The 23,416-nt window shown below is 30.9% G+C and overlaps 2 protein-coding genes and 1 non-coding gene across 4 annotated transcripts; 2 read left to right on the plus strand and 1 right to left on the minus strand.

The window, feature by feature from the left end:
- Positions 1–554: 554 nt before the first annotated feature.
- Positions 555–5,593, plus strand: LOC107896640 (AMSH-like ubiquitin thioesterase 3). Of its 2 annotated transcripts, XM_016821852.2 has the most exons (14): positions 555–792; positions 1,117–1,181; positions 1,270–1,345; positions 1,440–1,643; positions 1,821–1,897; positions 2,266–2,371; positions 2,489–2,535; positions 2,730–3,060; positions 3,174–3,263; positions 3,375–3,437; positions 3,596–3,670; positions 4,337–4,399; positions 4,559–4,611; positions 5,170–5,593. In XM_016821852.2, exons 1-14 carry the CDS (start codon positions 694–696, stop codon positions 5,342–5,344), a joined length of 1,524 nt encoding a protein of 507 aa, XP_016677341.2. In that variant the 5' UTR covers positions 555–693; the 3' UTR covers positions 5,345–5,593. The 2 variants fall into 2 exon arrangements, with proteins under 2 accessions (XP_016677341.2, XP_040934880.1); XM_041078946.1 differs by lacking the exon at positions 4,559–4,611.
- Positions 5,594–14,630: 9,037 nt separating this feature from the next.
- Positions 14,631–17,574, plus strand: LOC107896639 (transcription factor MYB111). Its single transcript, XM_016821850.2, has 3 exons — positions 14,631–15,070; positions 15,189–15,318; positions 16,684–17,574. Exons 1-3 carry the CDS (start codon positions 14,938–14,940, stop codon positions 17,483–17,485), a joined length of 1,065 nt encoding a protein of 354 aa, XP_016677339.1. The 5' UTR covers positions 14,631–14,937; the 3' UTR covers positions 17,486–17,574.
- Positions 17,575–22,819: 5,245 nt separating this feature from the next.
- On the minus strand, positions 22,820–22,925 carry LOC121209070 (small nucleolar RNA R71). Its single transcript, XR_005904187.1, has one exon. It is a non-coding gene; the product is annotated as a small nucleolar RNA R71 (small nucleolar RNA).
- Between the last annotated feature and the right edge of the window lie 491 nt (positions 22,926–23,416).

A 23,416-nucleotide genomic window follows, 5' to 3' on the forward strand; every position in this document is an offset into this window, starting at 1 on the left:
TAACAAATTTAACCCTATTAACTCTTATGAACCAAATAAGAGCTACGTATATAGATATACAAATTCTAACATATTAAAAATCTACTAAAATGATTGGCTTTCCTCACATAAAAAAACCTCTAGTCCTACTAACAACCGTTGTGGATAAAAAGCTTTATCATAACTTTCCATATCCACATAAATCAAAGAAATCTCCAAAAGACATCCCTATATTATTTATAAATTTAAAATTTAATCTTCGTCATTTTATTTTCAGAAATTTAATTGCTCTACTTTTTAAAATTTAATATTTAAGTTTAATTTTTAATATTATTAAATTAATTATTGTGATATTTTGAAATAAAAAAAATATCAATTTGTAACAATGTAACTAAAAAAAATTACATTATAATGAATTTAAATTTAACAAAATAATTTTAACAGATACACCTGAATTTCAAAATTTTAAAAACAAAAAGATTAAATTATTAAAAAATAAAAATATAAAGACTAAATTCTAAATTTATAAAAAATAGAAGGAGTTATTACATATTTTAACCTTCTGAAAACGACAGAGTTTTCTTCGTTTGTCAATTCGTTAGCTTGCACGTTCAATTTATTTGATCTCCGAACAGGCTTTGAAGACAACGGCAAAATCCATCGGCGAAAGGGAAAAGAATTATTGCAAAATTGAAGAAGAAATAGAGGAACAAGATGAAGCTCGACGTCAATGCGATGGCTCGTAGAGTCGAAGTCGATAATCGAATTCCACTCCGGTATTATTATCGAATCGCCGATAGTCTCCTCAAACAGGTTCTCTATCCGGTTTCTCTGCCTAATCGTACTCGATCTTAATAATTACGATGTTATGATCGTTTAATCTTTGATTTTGTCTTAATCTCTGTTTTAATAAATCTTCTTATTTTTTCCAAGTTGTAATTGTTATTGATTTCATAGTTTAAATACTTAAATTATCTCATTTATCCTAATTAGTTATCGTAATATTTGAATATGTTAGTAATTTAAGTTCTCATTAGCTTCATTTACAGCACTGCCTTGTGAATTCTTAGTATATTTCTGTTAGCTAGAAATTTAGGTATGATTACAGGTGCTTAATCTATCTCCTTTATTTTTCAGGCGAACATTTATCGTGAGGAAAAAAATATAGTAGATTTGTACATAATTCTGCTTAGGTATTCAAGGTGAGGGAAGCTTACTACTGATTGAATTTGTTAATTTTATACTGAATTAGTCTGCATAAGCTTATTTATGAACTTACGTTTTGATCAGTTTGGTATCAGAAACAATACCATTCCATCGAGATTACCAGGCTTTGCTTCCGAAAGAAAAGGCGGTGTATAGGAAGGTGAGGTTTAATTGTTTTCCTGGGCACCCTGTGATGTGAGTCCATTCATATGGTATTTGATTATTTTTTTGGTTGTATTGTTTCTCATTTGCAGAGACTTTTAGCTGTACTCGATGAGCTTGAGTCTCTAAAACCAGAGGTTCAACAGAGAGTTGAAGAACTAAATAAAGCTCGTACAGGGGCTCAATTGGTTGACCTTGATGACCATGAAGGCCCTTTCCATGGCTCAGGTAAGATGTCACCTTCGGATTGGAACCCTGAAAATAGACGGTTGAATATGAGCTTGGATATTAAACAGGTACGGAACCATTTATAATTGGTGGATCAATGTGATTTGATGAAGTAATTATTGATATCTCCTTTCCCTGTTTCTATATCTTTGGTTGTCCAATTTTTTCTTGTTTTTTGCTTGCATTTTCTTGAATTAGATATCCTACATTTTAGCTCAGTTCTTTCCTTTTTTATTTGGTTGCAGCCTGCCAACATGGAAGTTCAATCTTCATGGAAGTATAACGATAATCATAATCAGATTGACAGGCAGTTTCAGAAGTTGTGAGTGTCTTTTGTTCTTGTTAATGGTACATTTATGATTTGGATTTTGAAACCTCCAAGTCTCATCTTTCCAATGTGAAAATCCACTGCTGTATTCGGATCCACTAAAATTCGATTCTGTACTTTTAGTTGGATCCTAAGAAATGGAATCAATTGATATCAAAAGCATGGCCATGCATAAAATTTCATTCTGTGTTACTTCTGCTTTACAGCATCGCCCTGATTTCTTTTGGTTTTGCTTTGCTCAGTGTCATATTTGTTTGTATTTGTCCATCTAGGTCCTTGTTAGAAAATTGTATTGAAAAAAGAATTAGTTCCAAAGTTACTCTTTGAGGCTGACATATATCAATCTTACTGGATTGTTTCAGGTCTCTTAATATACCGCTTCCAAATAAAGAAACTCTGTCTAGACACTCATTTCTAGGCCCTAACGGCTTTCATGGCCAGTGGCTCGGACCAAGTGCAGAGATAAAGGTTAACCTCTGTCAGTTTTGTCTCCCTCCAATCTTCTTTCCCTACTCGTTATATAATCCTTTTTGCATGTGAACTGCAAGGTCTGTATCAAATAATTGATTCTGCTTCATGGTACAGGTTCAATATCCTAGCAATAAGGACTTGGCACCTGCTGAAAATTCAAGGTAGGACTTCCAAAATGTCTAATCACTCTTCTTTAAACTGACATGCATATTTCTGTCTACCCTTTATCATATCCTTTATCCTTAGATGTTCTGTAAATATTAAAAGATAAAAATATCTGCTGAGATTTCTAGTTTCTGTTGCCACAACGTAGCTGCTTTAACATTTTTATATTTGGTGTTACAATTTTTTATAGCCTGAATCAGGCTGGACAATATGGTCCTTTGGCTGTAATAGATGGTGAACCAGGAGGGGTTGGTTCTGCTATGGACTCGGTACTCTCGTTGGATGATGGTCGATGGTTACATCCTGCTGAAGAGTCATGTACTTCTTTGACTAGTGAAGCAAACCAGGATCTTTTCCAGTTTGTTGGTATGAAACAACCTTCTCCTCCTCCTGTTATTGCTCAAGTAAAGCCAGAATTTACACCAATTCATCCATCAAAAGTTGCTGATCCAAGACCTGGTCCTGCAAAATCTTCTCAAGATGGATTGCCAAACTCTAGTTCATTCCAACATTTACATGTTGTATGGCTCCTGTATCAATCACTGTTCTCCCCTGTTACTTGGCTTAACTTAATGTTTATTAGATTTGGACCTTCTACATTGATTTATATTCGAATTGTTGACTTATTCTGCAGCCAGTACAAATGTTGGAGGATTTCTTACGACTGGCTCAGGCCAATACAGAAAAGAACTTGGAAACATGTGGTGTCTTAGCTGGATCATTGGTGAGAAAACTCTATTTTTGAAGTTAAGTTTTTTGTTTAAGATAATTAGGACATAGAGGATTCAAAGTCACTGCAGCAGATCGCTTATACTTTTAATTTTCATTTCTGTAGAAAAACAGGGTTTTCCACATCACTACACTTATAATTCCAAAGCAGGAGTCAACTTCAGATTCGGTACAGTATATTTTTCCTTTAACCTTCCTTTTGTTGTTGTTGTTTGTTTTTTTTCCAGAAAGAGTTAACAACTTCAATTTATATTCTGGCTATATGCCTGTATCCATGTGCTTTAGTACTATCACAATGAAGCTTTTATTTTATTTTTTAAAATACAGTGTTCGACATTAAATGAAGAAGAAATTTTTGAAGTTCAAGATAAATTATCTCTTTTTCCTCTGGGATGGATTCATGTAAGTTCACAAGCCTTGAATTTCCAATTGATAGTGTGATAACATTTTCTTTTCTTCTATGTGCTTTGTTGTCTGTGAATACATTTGGGTATGAGGTGTGAAAAAGCTCAGATCTTTATCATGTATTCCATTTCATAATGCTATTAGTATTGCTCTATTGTTCTAGTATTACACATATGCAAACACACAATAAACATGTTATGTTGAAGTCAACTAGGAATTTGTGTGGTTTACAAAGCTTCCCTTGGTTGCTTGAGCTCATGGGTAACATACACTTCTAGATATGAGAAAGGTTAGAGGATAATTGGTTGATTGCCTGGAAGTATGCTAGATATTTGTTTATCTTTTTGTTAGGCTTTACACTGATGTTATGTAGTATCTTTTTGGTAAATCTTGATTTTTACTTGCAGTTCCGTGAAGTTCATGCTTCTTTGGGTTCATTTGTTTCACTTGTAATTTTTCTATTCAATTTCATCCAATATTTCATTGTTCATCCAGTTAGCCTCTCATGGTTCTGTAACATGCCTTGCTTCAGTTGTCCCTTCATGAAGCATGGATTTATGTTTGGTTAAACTATGTTTTTGACTAGAAACTTGCATGTTGCCGTCTATAGCCAAATTTGATTTTCAAATAATTTAACATACTATGCAATTCTTTGGTTTTCAGACGCACCCAACTCAGACATGTTTTATGTCATCAGTTGATCTTCACACACATTACTCGTACCAGGTAAAAGAACAAGTACTTGCTAAACATATCCCAGCTTATATTGTGATTCAGTCTTACTGCATGTATCATTCTTTTCCCTCGCCTCCTCCAACATATGAGTAACATATTTTCCATTCCTCTGACATTTTATTTCTTTTCTTTTCTGGTGGATATGTTAAGATTATGCTACCGGAAGCAATTGCAATTGTTATGGCCCCAACTGACATGTCCAGGTAGATTTGCATTTTTCTCCCAATGACCATGGCTTTGAATCTGATGAAATTTTCCCAACTTTATATTGGTGAATGCAAATCTATTATGGTTACACAATTGTTTGCTATTATTTGCACTACACTCTACTTTTTAGTTAGTAATCCGGTACTAGTGTTTCAAACCTTTCTTCATATTTTCCTTATGGTCATCTTTAAGTAACCATATAAAGTGATGATAGAGAAGACATGTACCAAATAGAATTGAAATGCAGACATATTTTTCTGCACCAGAGATTCTTTTTACCTTGCTGTGAGCAGAAGCATATTATGTCTTTAAATCGTCGTTTTGTTTAGTGGCTGAATTGGAAAAGGATGGGATTATCCTGATTCCCTGTATCTTAAACAACCGGTTAACCTGCTCAGCTAAGGTTGTTGAAAATGATTACAAGTAGCAATGTGATTAAAGCTTAGCACTTAAAAGTACAGACAATGTTTGTAGGAACCTCTTAGATAAAAAAGATATTCCTTGTTATATGCCTTTCTTTTTTACACATTAACGATTGTTGTATTCTATTGCAGCCCACATGGTATCTTTCATCTGTCTGATCCTGGTGGTGTGTCTGTTATCCGTAACTGCCAGCAGCGAGGATTCCATCCCCATGAGGAACCTTCAGATGGAACCCCAATCTATGAGCATTGCTCTCATGTGTTTATGAATCCCAAGATAAAGTTTGATGTTGTTGATCTCCGGTGAGATACGATATATTAATGCACCGTGATGAAGCATTGCTGGTAAAATTTTCTCTAAACTACTATTTTGTTGACATCGATCTTGTAAAATTCATCTAAAGGGAATCATCATGTAAATAGAGCATATTCATATTTCTTTTTTCTTGGATCATATTGTAAGAATTACCTTCCCTCGTTCCTTTCCCACTTTGTATTGTATATTAAGACCGGTTTTGGAATGGAGAATTATAGTAGCATATTAGCTGCATTACTACCCAACTTGGTTTTACTTCCACTGCTTTAATCTCTTTACTTTCATTTGATATAATTCAGTTCCTCTATTGTTAGCATGTTCAAATTGGTAATGCTATTTACTTCTTACCATTAAAGTGAATTCTTTTTTAATAATAATAAAAACATATAAATTTAGTATTAGTTAATTGAATTTTTATGTGGTTTTAATTGTAATAGTTTCTGAAAAATCTTATCTGATCATTTTAATGATGAACTGATAGTATTATCAATTTGGATTTAATAATACTTTAAAACCAGAGAGTGAGATTAAATTATAAATTTTTAGCATAATACATAGAATAAAATCATAATTAATCTTAGATATAGTAATTATAAATATGAGAAGATGTTATCCTGACAATCAAGAAATGGAGAAAAAATTGAAGAGCACTTGATGGTGGAGCATTGAACGGTAGAATTTGAACAATTTTAAGTAGGGGTAAGTAATCCATCGGTTGGATTCAAAAGATTTAAAAATCGACTTAACTGGCTTTATTTTTTAAAAATTGAAATTCTGATGGATAAAACTCAATAATTTTTTATCAATCAATCGGTTTAACAAACATTATCAAAATTTTAAAAATTTATACCAACTAAAAACCAAATTACAATTACTTTTTGTATAAAATAAACTAAACTAAATTACATTTTGTAATTTGAAACAACCTCCATCTTATCCAACTTCAATTCCAATAAAAGCTTAATTTTAAAGTTTTCAAGAAAACCAAATCAAGCTGAAAAAATTCATCAAATTTGGCGAAAGAAATCAAGTATACTACCATACATGCACACACTGCATCCAATGACCCTGTCTAAATAAAAGTCTATCATTGCTCAAGTGGCTTTTATGGATAAACAATCATTAATTTCCAGGCTAATTATAGGAATTTAAATAACTCGATTTTTGTTTTTTAAAACTGAAACCCAACTGCTTTAACTATTTTACCTAACCTTTATATTGCAATAAAACAAAGTGACTCGATGAAACTAAAATGGACCGATTCGATTACTTTAGTCAAACTGGACCAAACTTTTGCAGTCCCCTAGTGCTAAGTTTCCAAGGCTTCATCCTTAGCTTAAGCCTTGTGGTTGTGACCACAAAGTTTGAAATGGGGGATTTAAGGTTGCGGAGAAAAGCGACCTTAAAGCTCGTCACAGAAAAGCTTGGGGACATTCATGGTGGAGCATTGAAGGGCACTTGATTTGCAATCCTCGAAAAAAGGTATGGGGGGGTTTTAAGAAAAGAAGCAGTTATGGAGGGTGTACAGTTATTATACCTGCAATTGGATCAGTGGTTGTTGAGCTAATAAATATAGGTTTTAAGGAAAGGTATAATGATTGATTTTAGTCCTCTAACTTTAGAAAACAAATCATTTTAGCATTTAATTTAATTTTTCACTTTTTTAGCCCTTAAATTTTTTTTTATCAAATCACCCAAAATGGATGGAAAAGTTAACATTTTTTAACCTTTGCTGACATAGAATACACGTGGATTACTATGTGGATGGCACATCAACATTTAATTAATTTAAAAGATTTAAAAAATTAAAAATCATTAAAATTATTAAAGAAATATAAAAAATATTTTTAAAAATTTAAAAATTTAATTAAACGCTAACATGTCATTTACGTGGCAATCCACGTGGATGCCTCATAAAAAAATAAAAAAAAATTAATTTTTTTATTCATTTTAGACTGATTTGATAAAAATATACAAATTTAAGGACTAAAATAATTTTTTTGTAAAATTAGAGGGCAAAAAGTAATTAGAAAAAAGGAAGAGCGCAGAGGCAGGGTACATGAACTTTAGCGTGATGAAGTTGAATTGGCCCATGCTTTGGACCACCTTCACTCAGGAGGGTTCTTCGGCAGACAAAAGGAACATTTTCTCACCCTCATTCCTCTGCTGCCACTGACTGACTATATAATATGGAAACCCAATACATTTTCTAATTATTTGTACTTTTTTTTTATTAATTCCACCTACTCTTACTCACCCAAATTAATACTTAAAAATGTAAAATTCAATTAATGTAGATACTGAATTATTTAAGTTTATTAATATTTGAATAATACATTATATAAATTTATCAACTACACTAAAAATTTACCAGATTTATTATAAAAAAATAAATTATCATATTTTTAAACATTAATTGTAAAGTTAAAATAAAAGTTTAAAACACCTCGAGGGAGTTAAAATGAATATTTACAAAATTTAGGTCAGGTTCTTGCCAATTCCTTAATGTCCCTCTTATTTATGGCACTCCACAAAGTGTTGAAAAACACACATTTAATTTTAATTTGCATTATCTCAACAACTTAAAAAAGAAAAAAAAAAATTATTTTAGCCATTCATTTTATTTTTTGTCTCTTTTAACTTTTAAACTAGCATATTTTTGTCAAAATAACCCAAAATAATGAAAAACTTAACGTTTGTTCTTTTTGCGGACATGACAATTCACATGTGTGTCACGATAGTAATTAAATAATTTTTTTAAAAAGTGTCTAAAAATCATAGAATAATATTATGATTATTATTAAATAAATTTTATATTTTTTTTATAATTGTATGCTTTTTTAATATAATTTTTAAAATTTTTAAAAAAATTTAAAAAAATTAAGTAATTTTTGACGTGGCATTCATGTGAATGTCATGTCAAGAAAATTGACATATATTAAAATTTGTTATCAATTTGGAGATAATTTAACAAACAACGCAAGTTTAAAGGCTAAAAGAAACAATGAATTAAATGGAAGGCTAAAACGATTTTTTTTTTTATAAAATTGGAAGACCAAATTAGTCATTATGCCATTTTAATTTAATTGAATTATAAACAACATTTAATATATTAAGTTTTTATAAAGTTTTAGGATTCATTTTCACGGTAATCCCTTCAAATAATATCATCTCTAACATACAAATTCATATCTTCTCATTAAAAATATAATATATCTTAATATTGCACCCAACACATATATAGTAAATTTTAATAATTTTAATTTAGGATTATTACGGATAAGTTTGGAAGTGTAAGCTGGTATTAATAGAAAGGACCTAATTGTTGGGGTTGGGGTGCATCAGTTCCCAAACCAAAACCGCATTTGATGGGTTAGGTCATTGTGAAACCCTCCATGTGATCCAATTCAATATTTTACTACTAACAATCACTTATTTGGTCCCAAAAGTTTCCCCTTTCTTTATTTTATTTTTGCGAATGCTATGATAATTTATTTTAAAACCTATCTAGATATTAAGAAAATTCTCTTTTGAATATAATGTATGCATGTGTGGTGTGGATATATCTCCATTATGTTTTATCACAAGTTGATTATATACATCTTACACATACACATCTAAATAGATGAAAGAGTAATGCTATAAACCCTAACTTGATTCTCCAAAACTTTTATTATTTTTCAACTAAACTATAACACATTGGCTTAAGCGTTTAAGCGTGCAATAATCTTTTACTTTAGAAATTGAAGGGTTATAGGTAGTTTAAAAATTGTATTAAAAAAATTATATATCTTATTTATTTTTAAAAATCTATATTATTATTTAAGCTTTTAATTGTATCGGTGCATTGAGTTATTTGGTCAACAACTCAACTGTGAAAAAACTAAAAACTCGTTATTTTTATAAAGTAATAAATATTAATATGAGTATATTATTATCTTTTTATATAAAATATTTTCTTAATACATTATCATGGTAAGATTTAAATTTAAAAAACAACATTTTAACCAAAATCTCTTTTGATTTTCAAATAATTTAGTTTCAATTAACACACATGACTATCACAAATTTTTAACCCCATTGGGAAATTAAAAAAACTTTACCTCAAAAAAATCAATTAGTTGCAAACAATTTAAAAAACATATACAATCAACCTTTTTTTATAACGACTTCGTTTGTCAATCAAAATTTTAGATCTTATTGAGAGATAACTGTTATACACTTATAACAACATTTGATACATCTATATCAACATTTTGCGATTCAAATCGTATTTAGTTTTAAAAAAAATTCAAATTAAAAATAATAATATATTAACAAAAATAATTAGTGAAACTTATATTATGGCATATTTAATAAAATTTACTAATATAATTCTATTTATTAAAAAATAATTTTATTTAATAAAATATGATTAATATGTTTTATATAAAAATTTAAAAAATTATTAAAATAATATCTTAATTAAAATTTATTATTATATTTCACTAGGATATAACTAATTTTAGTAAAACTTTTGAGACATAAAATTTTTATAAAGAAGTCATTTAATAAAAGTATATTTCATAGATGAACAACTTAAATAAAAATAAAATGTAAAAAATCAAACTTAATTATCATAATATGATTGTTATAAAACAAAAGGAGGAACTGAATTACTATTTCCTAGTCTTTTTGTTTCCATTAGTTGGCAGCCATCATTGTGTTCCTAAGTCCAAATCAATCATAACCAAGTCATTATTTCACACACAAAATAAAAGCAATATGTTTCATTGGTATATCCTTATAATATAAATATATATATATATATATACCTCCTAATCTGACTATTTATATTTAATAATTTTTCAAGATTTAATTAATACTTAAATTTATATTTCGTCACACATTTTAATACTTTTTTTTATATTCTTATTAAAATATAATAGTGTAGTATTGATATCTAATAATATGGCAATATTAGATAGTCTCGTATCATGACACCTAACAAACATTAATAAAAAATAAACTAAATATATATTTATAAAATAATTATAAAAATTATTTTAATTTTGAATGAATTTGGATAAATAAATATTTAAAATCAAATGAACTTTAAGGAAATTTTATTTAGATTCGTTCTATTTGAAATTAAAACAAATTTATATTTTTATATTATTATTTTGAAATCAAAATATATAACATATATAATTCAAAAAATATTTAAAATATATAAATTATAAAAATAATTATTCCATGCCCAAATTGAACTGGGACATCAATTTGTAGGAAAAAGAACCCCAAAAAAAAGTTACAAGAAAAAATCCAAAAAAGAAAAATGATAGAGCGAGAAAAAATGGGAAGAAACCCAAAAGTAAGATGAAATATATGGAAGTTAAAAATAAGACAGGAATAAACGCAAAAGAAAAAATAAGGAAAATGTAACCCAAAGAAGGATATAAAAGAGCTTTGTGGGGTTGAGCCATAGATTTTTGCTGGCTTCCCACATTTAACAGAAAAGGTGAAGTCACTTTTGTTGGGATCGGAGTTGAGTTTTGTAGTCAATTAGGTTTTGTAATCATTGAATTGAGTTTGATTATGTGATGGTTACGTTTCGAAAATTTTGGTATTGAATTTCACGTTATTTGATTGAGTTTTGTTAAAGAATTTTTTTTTTATTTTTTTATCAACATATTTATAATGCCATATAAGTGTTTAGAATTTATGTTCTAGTGTGAAATAAATTAATAAAGGATTGAGTGGGTTGTTTCGGTGATTTACATAACACTTTAAATTTGACCAGAATTTCAAGTTAAGTTTAGAATGTTACAGTAATTGGTTAACCGTAAGGCATGAGTGAGTTAAGAGGCACCAAAGCTTGTGCTTTGAGACACTCTTCGATGCTCAAGATTTTATCTTTTATAGAGAGTTAGTTATTATACATCTATAACAATATGCTATTATAGTGGGATAATTGTTGTAAACCCCTAATAGAATTCATATCATGAATTTCTGTAAAAAAAAAGAGAGTGAAAATTATGTTAAAAAAAAAGAAACAATAAAATAATTAAATCAACAAATTTAAAATATGTATACCAGGTGCATGCATTATTACTTTTTTTTTTGGTGAAAAATTAAAATTACAAAGTAATTAAACTAGATCATCAAAGGAGGAACCTCAAACAATCTTAAACGGAGGCTTCTAGTGCAAACTGGCTTAGCCAAACTATTTGCGATTGAGTTTTCTTCTCTAGGCAAATCTTGAATCTTCCACTACTTAAACATATTCAAGACTTGAAGAATTCTCCTGCCTATGGTAGAATTAGAGTTTCCGGAAGAGCCATCTTGAATAATGTTAACGGCCTGAATACTGTCAGTTTGGATTGAGATCCTATCGAATCGTCTTTCCAAAAGCATTATTACTTTTATGCTTCTTTTATTTTACATTCTTTCTCATGGTTGACTATGAAGTTCATAAACCTAACAAGTTCAATTAATTACTATGAGTTATCTACCTTTCGAAAAATTAGTATGAGTTATCAAATTAAATTAGTTAATTATCATGAGTTATTAAATTCAAGTAATCAATTTATAAATTTACGATATTATAAATTCATATAAGAATATTTAATTAGGAAACTTAATAATTTATTGAATTAATATATTTAATTCCACTCATTGAAAATCATTTTCATTTAATAAAATATTAATAATAGATTTTTTTTCATGTGAAATTTAAACATTTTAATAAAATAAAATTTTAATTAATTTTTTTATTTAATAAATTATAATTAATAGACTTATTTATATGAAATAACTATAATTTTACTTAAAAATTTTAGACAATATGATATTTTGAAGAACTAATTTAATAAAAAAATATACTTTTTAATTATGATTGTTGTTGTTATTATAAGTGAAAATGTATTATAAAAGATTAAAATAAAACATAAAAAATCGATTGTATTAAAAACATAACTGTTATAATCCTAATTAATTTATGGGTTGCCTAAATTTGAATATTGGTAAAAGATTAGGTGATGTTACTTATTTTTGGTGATGCTGATAGCACATTTCAACGTTTTATTTCTTGAAAGAAAGATGGATCCATTATGGGTCCATACCACTATTTACGTTTGCCAATATACTATTCATCTTTAGGACTTGTATGGATTTGACCAATATCTTGGGGATTAATTCACAATTGCTTGGATTTTCTTCTTTCTTTTTATTTTTTTACATAGGACAATTTTATGTTAAAATAATTATTATTTAAATTATAATAATATTTTTATATATTAATGTTAAATTCTAAAAATTCAAAAAAAAAATTAATTACAATATTAAAAAATATAAGATATTTAAAAAATAATCAATCAAAACCTAAAATAAAAATAAGTAAAATTTTCTTATTTATCATTCAAAATAATGAAAACCCCATAAAAAAATCCTATATTTGATACATGCAACCGCATAACATTGCGGTTAAATCCTGTTATCAAATTTTCTAGTCAACCAAATAAAATATAGAAACTTTGTAAAACAACATTCATCCCTTTTATTTCCTTCCCATTCATCTTTAAGCTTTCCATTGTTCTCATACTCTCACCTAAACCTCACAATCTCAAATACCATACTAAATCCATATCCAACTTTACCAGACCTAAACTCCACCACTTTGTCTCAAGCACTTATCATTAAACTCATATCCAAACTCAATTTCTCTTTTTTTTTTTTACAAGCACACTTAAACATAGTTTCACGTTTTTTTTAACGTGGAAAAAAAATCACTAAAGCACTGCTTAACCTTAAGCATTTGAATCCCTCAAAGCCCTGCACTTATCCAAATGGAGCGAGAGATGTCAAATTTGATACTGAGGATTTGACAACACTTATGACAAGAGGTGTCGATTTTTGATTTCTTACCTCTTCATGCTCATTGTGTGAGCTGAGGGAAGAATGACCTGACCCTTATAACTTCCACCGCAGGACTCGGCAAGTTACAATGACCAACTTTGATGATAGTAGTAGAGTAAGCAGCAATGCCACTGCCAACCCACTTCGATTGATGTTCTCGTAAGAATCTGAGAAGTATTGTTGGAGGCACATTCTAACAAATAGAAAGAAAGCAAAAGTTTAATGGCCAAAATAATTTAAAAGTTATAATGTAATTTTATTTAGTTTTTAATATTTTATATTTTTATTTCATTTTATAATAAATAATATAGATTTTGAAGTTTTTAAAATTATATATTTTTTGAATTTTTAGGATTTGGACTAAATTGAAAAAATTTGGAAACATTAAGAGTTAAATTTGTTAAATTTATTAGAATTAAGACCAAATTGATAGAATGTACAAAATGTTAAAAGCTAAATTTGTTATTATACAAATCAAAAGACTATCACATTAGCATTCTGTCAGGTGACCGAAGGTATTTAACAATACAGTAACTAAAATAATAACTTATCTAAGTAAATGACTAAAATTGAAGAATTATATAATAGGAGTGACATAAATAGCAGTGCGGGTAAACTTGGATGACTAAACAAACAATTTTGTGGTTTGACAAAATATCCAACAGAGAAACATTACAACTAGGGTTCCCAACAAAAAGAAATTAAACATCTCAAATGGGAACATTTAGCCATTGGGTAAGAGATATGCTTGTTCATGGCACAACACATTTTAATGTCTTCAAAAATACTCAATTAACAAGATGAAGAGGGCGAGCCAAGCAGTCCAAAACTTGATTACACTCCAATTCAGTAGAGACTTAAACTCAACCTCTTGGTAAACGAAAAGGACCATATTTATACGTAGTTATCATCTGAATTTGACAGCAATATTTAATCACCACCCCCCCCCGGGTGCCGGTAGACAACTCCAAGTCTCCAAATACTGAAATTTTTGCTCGGTTAATTAAGGACAAGGCAGCCACCAAGTCTCGGGTTTGAAACATGTTTTAATGAAACAATAGTTGCACGTCATTCTTCTACCAAAAACACTACGTTTGCTGCTACTTTACTCATCCTTTACCAACTGCTTAATTAAGTACGTTTTTAATTGTCCTTCTTTTCGGTGCTTTCATTAGCCTGAGACCGTGAGTTTCAGTAAACGGGGCTTTCACATTATGAAGAAGAAAACAAAAGAGAGAGAATAGATTCGTGGAACTCCCTGTACCATTCAAGCTTTTTCATCAGTCAACTTCATTTCCTTTTTCTTTTTTTTTTTTGGTCACTTTCTGGTATTGTACGTACCATCAAGTTCCCTAAATTCTGCAACGTTCATAACTCATCAATCAATAAATTTACGAATTAATTTGTACTAATCTACCTGTTTAAGCAAAGATTTGGGGTTTCTTTTATATTTTGCCAAAAACTGTTCCTGGGTCTACATCATCATCGTCGTCATATTTCCCTTTCCATCCCTTCATTTAAACTCTCTCTTTACATTCAAACTCTAGTTGTATGGGCATCTACGTCGCATATTAATGCACCCCCTCTCCTCTCCTCCCCTCCCCTTCACTTCTTTTTCTCTTTGATCTTTTGAGTTTAAAAGCCTTTCAGGGGGTAGTGAAAGCGGAAGCTGCTGGGCAAAGAGAGAGATGGGAAGATCTCCATGTTGTGAGAAAGTAGGGTTGAAGAAAGGGAGATGGACGGCCGAGGAAGATGAAATATTAGCAAACTACATTAAAGAAAATGGTGAAGGATCCTGGAGATCTTTGCCCAAGAATGCAGGTTTGATAAAATGATGATTGCATAATGGTGTTTTAGATATATATATAGCTTTTAACCTTTTCTTTTTATCAGCTTAATGTTTCAGTTTCTTTTTTATTTGGTTGTTGTTGTTGGAAAGGGTTGTTGAGGTGTGGGAAGAGTTGCAGGTTGAGATGGATAAATTATTTGAGGGCTGATTTGAAGAGAGGGAACATCACTGCTGATGAGGAAGAAACCATTGTTAAGTTTCATAGTGCTTTGGGAAATAGGTACAAATATCACCTTGGTTTCAAATTCTATGGATTAATCCATTTCTTTTTCTTAATTTTGGTATAACAATACATATACTCTCTCATCTTACACATTCTATCATTATAAATAATTCAATTTATTTATCCCCTCACATTTTTTAAATTCTATTAATTTAATCATTAAACACATTTTCATCATAAATCAAAATTATAAATCAGATTCAAAAACTTGTAAAGACAGAAAGAGACGATGAGATTGTAATCCACTCTTATTATTCTTTAGATTATTAATTAGTGAAACTTGAAAAATTTTGAATTGATTTACAAAATATTAATTTCTTTATGATAGAAAATTTTTCCCAAGTGGTAGACACTACAAGTATTCCAAAAATCCTCTGAAAGTTACAATAAGCAATAAAAAAAAACACACCATATAATAACATGAAAAGGAAGATAAGTAACCAACAAAAACCATAAATTCAACCTTAAAAATTGCACAAACAAAAACTAGAGTTTTACTCTTAAAATTTTTCCAAAGAAAGGTAGTGGTTTTCTAGCAAAATCTTGGAGTCAAAATGCTCAAGTAACGCAACTTCCCTAAAGAAATGCACTTTTTTAAGTAGAACCGTAGAGTAAAAAATTATAGATAAGCTTTAATAAATAACTAAATGTCTAAAGACTTAACCTTGTCTAAACTCAGAAACAACAGAGTTCTTTTGTAGATGAAACTCTCAAAGACGATTTCTTGGGATTTTATAGTCATGGCTTGCGCCCTTTTAAGAAAATAAAAATGTTATCTTGATTAGTATTTTCCAATTAAATTTTTATTTGTTTATAATTTCAATTTATGATGAAGATGTGATTGAGAATTAAATTGATAGAATTTACAAATGTGAAAGGTTAAATTCATTGAATTATTTAGAATTAAGATCAAATGAATAGAATATGTAAGTATTTGGGACTAAATGTATTAATATATCATTTAAAAAAAAAGACAACAACATCATTTTTATTAATGATTTAATGGAAAGTGACCAGAACAAAACCAATCATAAACATTAGTGATGAAATTGAAAGATTTTTTTAGTTCAGTAACCAAAACAGAAACATGTTAATCATTGGTATAGTTTAACCTAAGAGTATTATTTTTTCAAACATAAGTCAAATGATAAATAACTAAAATTTTAACCTCCCATATTTATATACTAAAAGAAGACTTGAAGAATAGCATTTTACTTGAGAGAAGGGGATAGTTAATTCATAGCATATAGTAGGATTCGTTAAAATAAAATGTCAATTCCTAAGGTTGTTGGGTGGTTAATTCATAGCATTTTATATCCTTCGGACAATTATTTATGTTTAACAGTGTTTGGTCTGTTCTAGGTGGTCTTTCATTGCTGCACAATTGCCAGGACGAACTGACAACGAGATTAAGAATTACTGGAACTCTCATTTAAGCCGGAAAATTTACAGTTTCAGCAAGACAATCAAAGAGACAAAACCAACTGATCTGGATGCAATCAAAACAGCGGAAGACCATCAACGGAAGAGAAGATGCGGCCGTACCAGTCGATCCGCCATGAAAAGACAAAAGCTAGCTTTGATGTCTTTGGGTATTTCTAAAACAGTTACCCCAAATGCCCAAGAAAGCAGCCATGGGGAAACCCTGGAAATGCATGGCTCTTGCATGCACAGCAATGCAGCTGGGCAGCCCCAAGGCAATTATGATGAGAGTGGAAGCAATGGTGGAAGAGCATTAAGTACTAATTCCGGGGAAGAAAGCTCAGGTGATGGGATTGAAAATGAAGTGCTTCTGGGACCATACGAGTGGCTCGACAATGAAATAAAGCGTCTCAGCTGTATCCTACAGCGAAGTCAAGGCGCGGATCCAAGTGGGAACCATGGGGGGGTAGTCGACAGTGTCAATGGGGTTATAAAAGATACTCAAAATGATGCGAGAGAAAGAGAAAGCTATGGCATTGGGAGCTCATCATCCAATACTACTGAGATTACCGATCATCATGGTGATGAATGGCAGATGTGTAACTCATCTGTTGATTTCATTGGTGATTTCCAGTGGTGTGATGATCATCAGTGGGAATTATCATGGGATGATTTAGAGAAGGCGTTCTGTTGGTCATGGGATGATGCCAATGGTGATGATGAAGCTGGAAAGAACACTTGAGTGTTTTATTTTTATTTTTTTTTCTGGTGGAAAGAAAAAAAGCACTCAGTTAATATAACATTAATATAGCATTCAGCAATTGGTATAAATGGTAAATGATGTTTTTAAAATGATTTCATTTGTTTCATTTCCCTAGGAAAGTTGGTGGAAATTATTATATAAAAATATAATAAACAAAAAGGAAAAATATGTGTAGAAATTTTGTGCACGATTTCTAGAATTAGGTTTGGAGATTTCAAATATCGATTTTACTCCTTGAAGGATTAAAAAGAAAAAAAAAATTGAAAACTATTTCCTCATCTAAAGATTTTTTTTTTGTGTCTCTTGTAAATCTATATTTATTGTTAATCAATTCCAACTAAACTTAACTCACATCCAACTTATTTTTCTCTCTTAAGTTGAATGCTTTTTCCAGTGTTGCAATGATTAACCCTAGAACTTCCATCATTTTCTTCCTTCTTCCTTGTTTTCTTTTTTCAATATAAACCCATCATCCCCTGAATATATAATAAAAAAAATAAATAGAAGAAGATAGAGAACTTTTATGTCATTTTTCGTGAGAAGCATGGCAGGATTGTGCTCCTCTTGTTATTAAGGATTAAGAAAAGCATGTGAGAGTGATGCGTTGGAAGCGTAAGAGGAAAAAGAAGTTGCATTCGAATCTGAGAGTGAAGAATGTTGATATCACCTTGTGACGAAATAGAGATACCTACTGCTTTGTTTTATGCTTTTATTGCTGATTTTATTATTGGTTTAAATTTTTCTAAAGACTTGTGATATTTTTAGATATATGTTGTTGCTTCTGATTTGAAAGAGTCTGAATATTGAAGTTAGGAGTTTGGGAAAATTAAAGGAAAAAAAGAATTACGGAAGGATGTTTTCTATGTTACACATTCTAGATGATTTTTGTTAGGATCGACCCGTTTAAGTAACGAACAAGAAAAAGATAGCGGAATAAATTGAAAAATTGAACACATAAATTTAACGTGAAAAAATCTCTCCAAAGAGGATAAAAAACCACGGGCAAAGATAATTTTACTATAATGGCAAAAGAACGAAAAGTACAAAAGATGAAGATAAAGACTAAATCTCAAAAACCCGAAAACAAAGAACCCTCAAACGTAAACACAAAATTTCTAAATATGTTATGAGTTCTAATATCTAATGTATTTTCTAAGGTTGTAAAAGAGCCTATTTATAAGCTAAATTCATATGTCAAATAATAATAATAAAATAATCTAAACTAATCAGTGTTTGATTGAAACAAATAAACAGAGTTTAACTAGAAGATTATTTCTCAAATTTGACTGAAATAGGAGTCATACTTAACAAATCTCCACCTTGACTCATATTTCCATAATGCCATCTTTGCCAAAGCCCTCCACGAGCCTATCTTGAACTATGCAAGGAATTAACTGAGTCGAATCTGTGCTTAGAAACTGGAAGACTTCTAGCCTTCGACTTGTACACTGTCAAATGAAAGCTAACCTGGGTCTGATTTTCACGAACACAGTGCCCTAACTTTTCAAAACCTGCATCCAAAAGAGAACCTCTCTTCAACAAAACGGTCATACATTTTTCCCTCCTATGACCAAGTTGCCTCCACTCCAAACGAGTTGACTTCAACTCTCTAACGGACGAGGGACATCCGATTTCACCGGTCACTGTAGAACCTTCTAGAATATAAAGACTGCCAGTTCTTTTATCTTTAAACAAAACGAGAGCTCCACGAGATACTTTAATGCCACTCGACTCGATGTTGATTTTGCATCCTTTCAAATCTAAAATACTTAAGGAGATGAGATTCTTTCGTAAATAAGGTACATACCTGACATCTGAGAGTGTCCTAATCATCTCATCGTGTATCCTAATTTTAACAGTACCAATACCAATTATCTTACTAGATGAATCGTTTTCCATGCGCATGACTCCACCTTCAACCGAATTGTATGTGGAGAGCCATTCTCTATTAGGACACATGTGGAAAGAACATCCCGAATCTAGGATCCACTCAGATGTGAGCTTAGAGTTATCGCTCGTTGACACTAACAAGAAATCATCACTGCTTTCATTGGCCAAATTAGCACTGGCTACATCCTCCTCGTTACTCTCAGTAGCTCTTTTATTTCACAGTTTATAACAATCTGCTTTGACGTGACCTAACTTTTTATAATAGTGACACCTTTTGTCTCGTTTCTTTGATGCTATCAAAACAGAAGCTTGCCTATCTACCTTGCTATCCAAATGAAGCTCATTTTCGAGTTTGTCTCTACTCAACAAATGACCTTTCACATCTTCGAACGAGAGTTTATCTTTACCTTAAGTCAGGGTCTCCCTGAATGACTTGTATGAAGGGGGTAAAGAGCACAATAATAGCATAGCTTGATCTTCATCATCAATATGAACCTCAACGTTCTTTAAATCATTTAAAAGAGTAATGAATTGACTGATGTGATCTCTAAGAAACTCACATTCGTTCATGCGAAACGTAAATAGATGTTGTTTCAACACTAAACGGTTAGCCAAAGACTTAGTCGCATAAAGAGTTTCTAACCTTTTCCACAAGGCAGATGAGGTCTTCTCCATCAATAACTCCTGTAATACCGTATTCGCGAGGCATAACTGGATTGCAGATAAAGCCTTTTCATCAAGCTCTTCCCATTCTATTTTATTTAGATTCTCAGGCTTTTTCCTAGTAACAACCTTTTTCTAGCCGGATTGAACTAGAATTGCCATCATCCGAACTTGCCACAGATTGAAATTTGTCTCACCATTGAACTTCTCAATTTCAAACCTTGTTGCTACCATATCTGAATGGGCTGATCTATGAAAATTGAACTAGCTCTGATACCACTTGTTAGGATCAACCCGATTAAGCAACGAATAAGAAAAAATAGCAGAATAAATCGAGAAATTGAACACACAAATTTAACGTGGAAAAACCCCTCCAAAGAGGATAAAAAACCACGGGCAAAGATAATTTTACTATAATGGAAAAAGAACGAAAAGTACAAAAGATGGAGATAAAGACTAAACCCCGAAAACTCGAAAACAAAGAACCCTCAAAACATAAACACAAAATTATCTAAATGTGTTATGAGTTCTAATATCTAATGGGTATATTTTCTAAGGTTGTAAAAGAGCCTATTTATAGGCTAAATTCATATGTCAAATAATAATAAAATAATCTAAACTAATCAGTGTTTGATTGAAATAAATAAATAGAGTTTAACAAAGAAGATTATTTTTAAAATTTGACTGAAATAAGAGTCATACTTAACAATTTTTAATTTATTATTGTATGAAAATATTTTATAACTATTATTTATCAGAGCATTTTGGTTATGCTTATGTTTTGATTGTTATGTATGTATGATTGATAAATCATAAAAGTAACATGTTTTTAATCTCATTCTTGACACGTTTTTGGATAATTTATTATGTAAATTAGTGAATTTGATCCTCCTAATCCTTTAAATTCATGTTCTATACTTAGGTGAACATAGGGGAGCGAAAGGAGCAAAAAACGGGTCAAAATCAGACAAAAGAACAGTTTTCATTTCCACACGGGCTGACCACATGCCCATGCGCCAACCCGTGTCAATTTCGCACCCTATTTCTCTTTTACGCGGAAAATGCCAAATTTTAAGGATTCTGAGCATTCTAAAGTTTATAAATACATACTAGAAGAGGACCTAAGGGAGCACGCAGAGAAAAACGAAGAAAAGACTCAAAGAACGCCATTAGATTCATTTCAGAAGCAGATCTCCTTCAAGATTGAAGATATTTATTCAATTTCTTTAGAAATTTTATTGAGTTTCTTTATGTCTTATTATTTTCCTAACTTTGAGATGATGTTATTCCAGATTATGAACTAAATTCCTTAAATACCTAGGGAAGATGAAACCTATATGAATCTTATTATTTGATTTCTGAATTACATAATAAATACTTGATTATTGTTCTCAATTATGTATGCTTATTTCGCATTTTAATATTTTTAGGATATTAATTCATGCTTAATGTGCTTATTTTAGTGAAGCAAAAGTCCCTATTTGAGAGTATATCTAGCATAATTGAGTGGAGTTGCATGCAATCCTAGAAATAGGACGACATAAATCTACCGGATTAGAGTCAAATCTAATAGGAGAATCAATAGATCGAGTTAATGCGACAATAGGGGTTTTAATTAGAAAGAGATTTCAATTAATCAACCTAGAGTCAGTTGTTTTTACTCTCGAAAGAGATATTAACATAATTTAGGGATTTCTATGGATCAATGCGCAAGTGAATAAGTCATTTGATTCAAATTCAAAATAAGAAATGAGTCTAGGTGGATTCTTTCCTGGGTATTGCCTATCTCATTGGTTCAATTCGATCATTTTTCCTAATCCATTCTCTGTCGCATTCTTAGTAGTTAGTTTATTTAATTTTAGATTAAAAACAATTCTTTCAATTTATCGACTAGATAATAGAAAAATAGTAAGTACTAGTACTTTTAGTCCTCGTGGATACGATATTCCCGACTCACCATAGCTATACTATTATTCGATACGTGCGGTTGCCTTTGTCGTTATTTTAGTTAATTTAGTGACCATCAAGTTTTTGGCGCTGTTGTCGGAGACTAAAATATTAGGAACACTCGATTTTTATTAATTTAGCCATTTTTATTTTTATTGTATTTTATTTTTGTTTTTAGTTTAATTTTTTTTCTAATTCTTCTTTTGTTTGCTTCTGGTTGGTTCCTTTAGTTTATAACTAGAAGAAACCCGTTAGGACCTTTAGTATTCGATAGTGAGATTGGAAGCACAACTCGCATAAATCATAGAGAAGTAAGGCAGAGTCGACAAAATATAGTGGAAGAGGAAGAGGACGTTATTATCTTTACTGAGGAGATGGCTGGTAATCAGAATAATCAACTACCTCCTATGGTTGCCGCAAATCCTGTAAATCCGAATCCTGCTCCTCGTACTATGTACGATTATGCCAAGCCCACTCTAACTGGGGCTGAATTGAGTATTGTGAGACCTGTTATAGCTGCAAATAATTTTTAATTGAAGTCGAACACTATTCAGATGATCCAACAATTTGTTTAGTTTGATGGTTTGCAAGACGAAAAACCAAATACTCATTTGGCTAACTTTCTGGAATTTTGCGACACTTTCAAGATAAATGGTGGTTCTGACGATGCCATTCGCTTGCAGTTGTTTCTATTCTCATTGAGGAACAAAGCTAAACAGTGGTTGAACTCCTTACCACGAGGTTCTATCACTACATGGGATCAAATGACCGAGAAATTTTTATTGAAGTATTTTCCACCGACTAAGACAACTTAGTTGAGGAATGATATCTCTTCCTTCGTACAGATGGATTTAGAGACCCTATATGATGCATGAGAGAGGTATAAAGATTTATTAAGAAGGTGCCTTCACCATAGGTTACCTTTCAAACTTTCTACAACGGTTTGAATCCCTCAACTAGGCAATTGATCGATGTAGCTGTAACAGCCCTTACCTGTATCCAACGCCGGGACAGGATACGAGGCATTACTAGACCTAAACTCACGTAATCATACAAGACCAAGACATGAATTTCTGTCCAAATTAAAACAAATCATTAACATGCATATTGTCCCTTATATGGACTCACGAGGCCCAAAACATACATTGTGAGCGGTTCGGGACTAAACTGAGAACTTTGAGAATATTTGGAAGACTTAGATAATTTTCTTATTTTTAAGAGTCACACGCCCGTGTGGGTAGGCCGTGTGGCCACACACGCCTATGTGGCCTGGGACACACCGTGTCCTCAGCCCATGTAACTCTCTGACTATGACATCATCAACAAAATAGGGTCAAACGGCTAAGTCACACACCTGTGTGCAAGGCTGTGTGGCGAATTAAATTCTAAAAATCAGGTGCAGACTTCACC

Source organism: Gossypium hirsutum, chromosome A10 (genome assembly GCF_007990345.1).
Source record: "Gossypium hirsutum isolate 1008001.06 chromosome A10, Gossypium_hirsutum_v2.1, whole genome shotgun sequence".
NCBI lineage: Eukaryota > Viridiplantae > Streptophyta > Magnoliopsida > Malvales > Malvaceae > Gossypium > Gossypium hirsutum.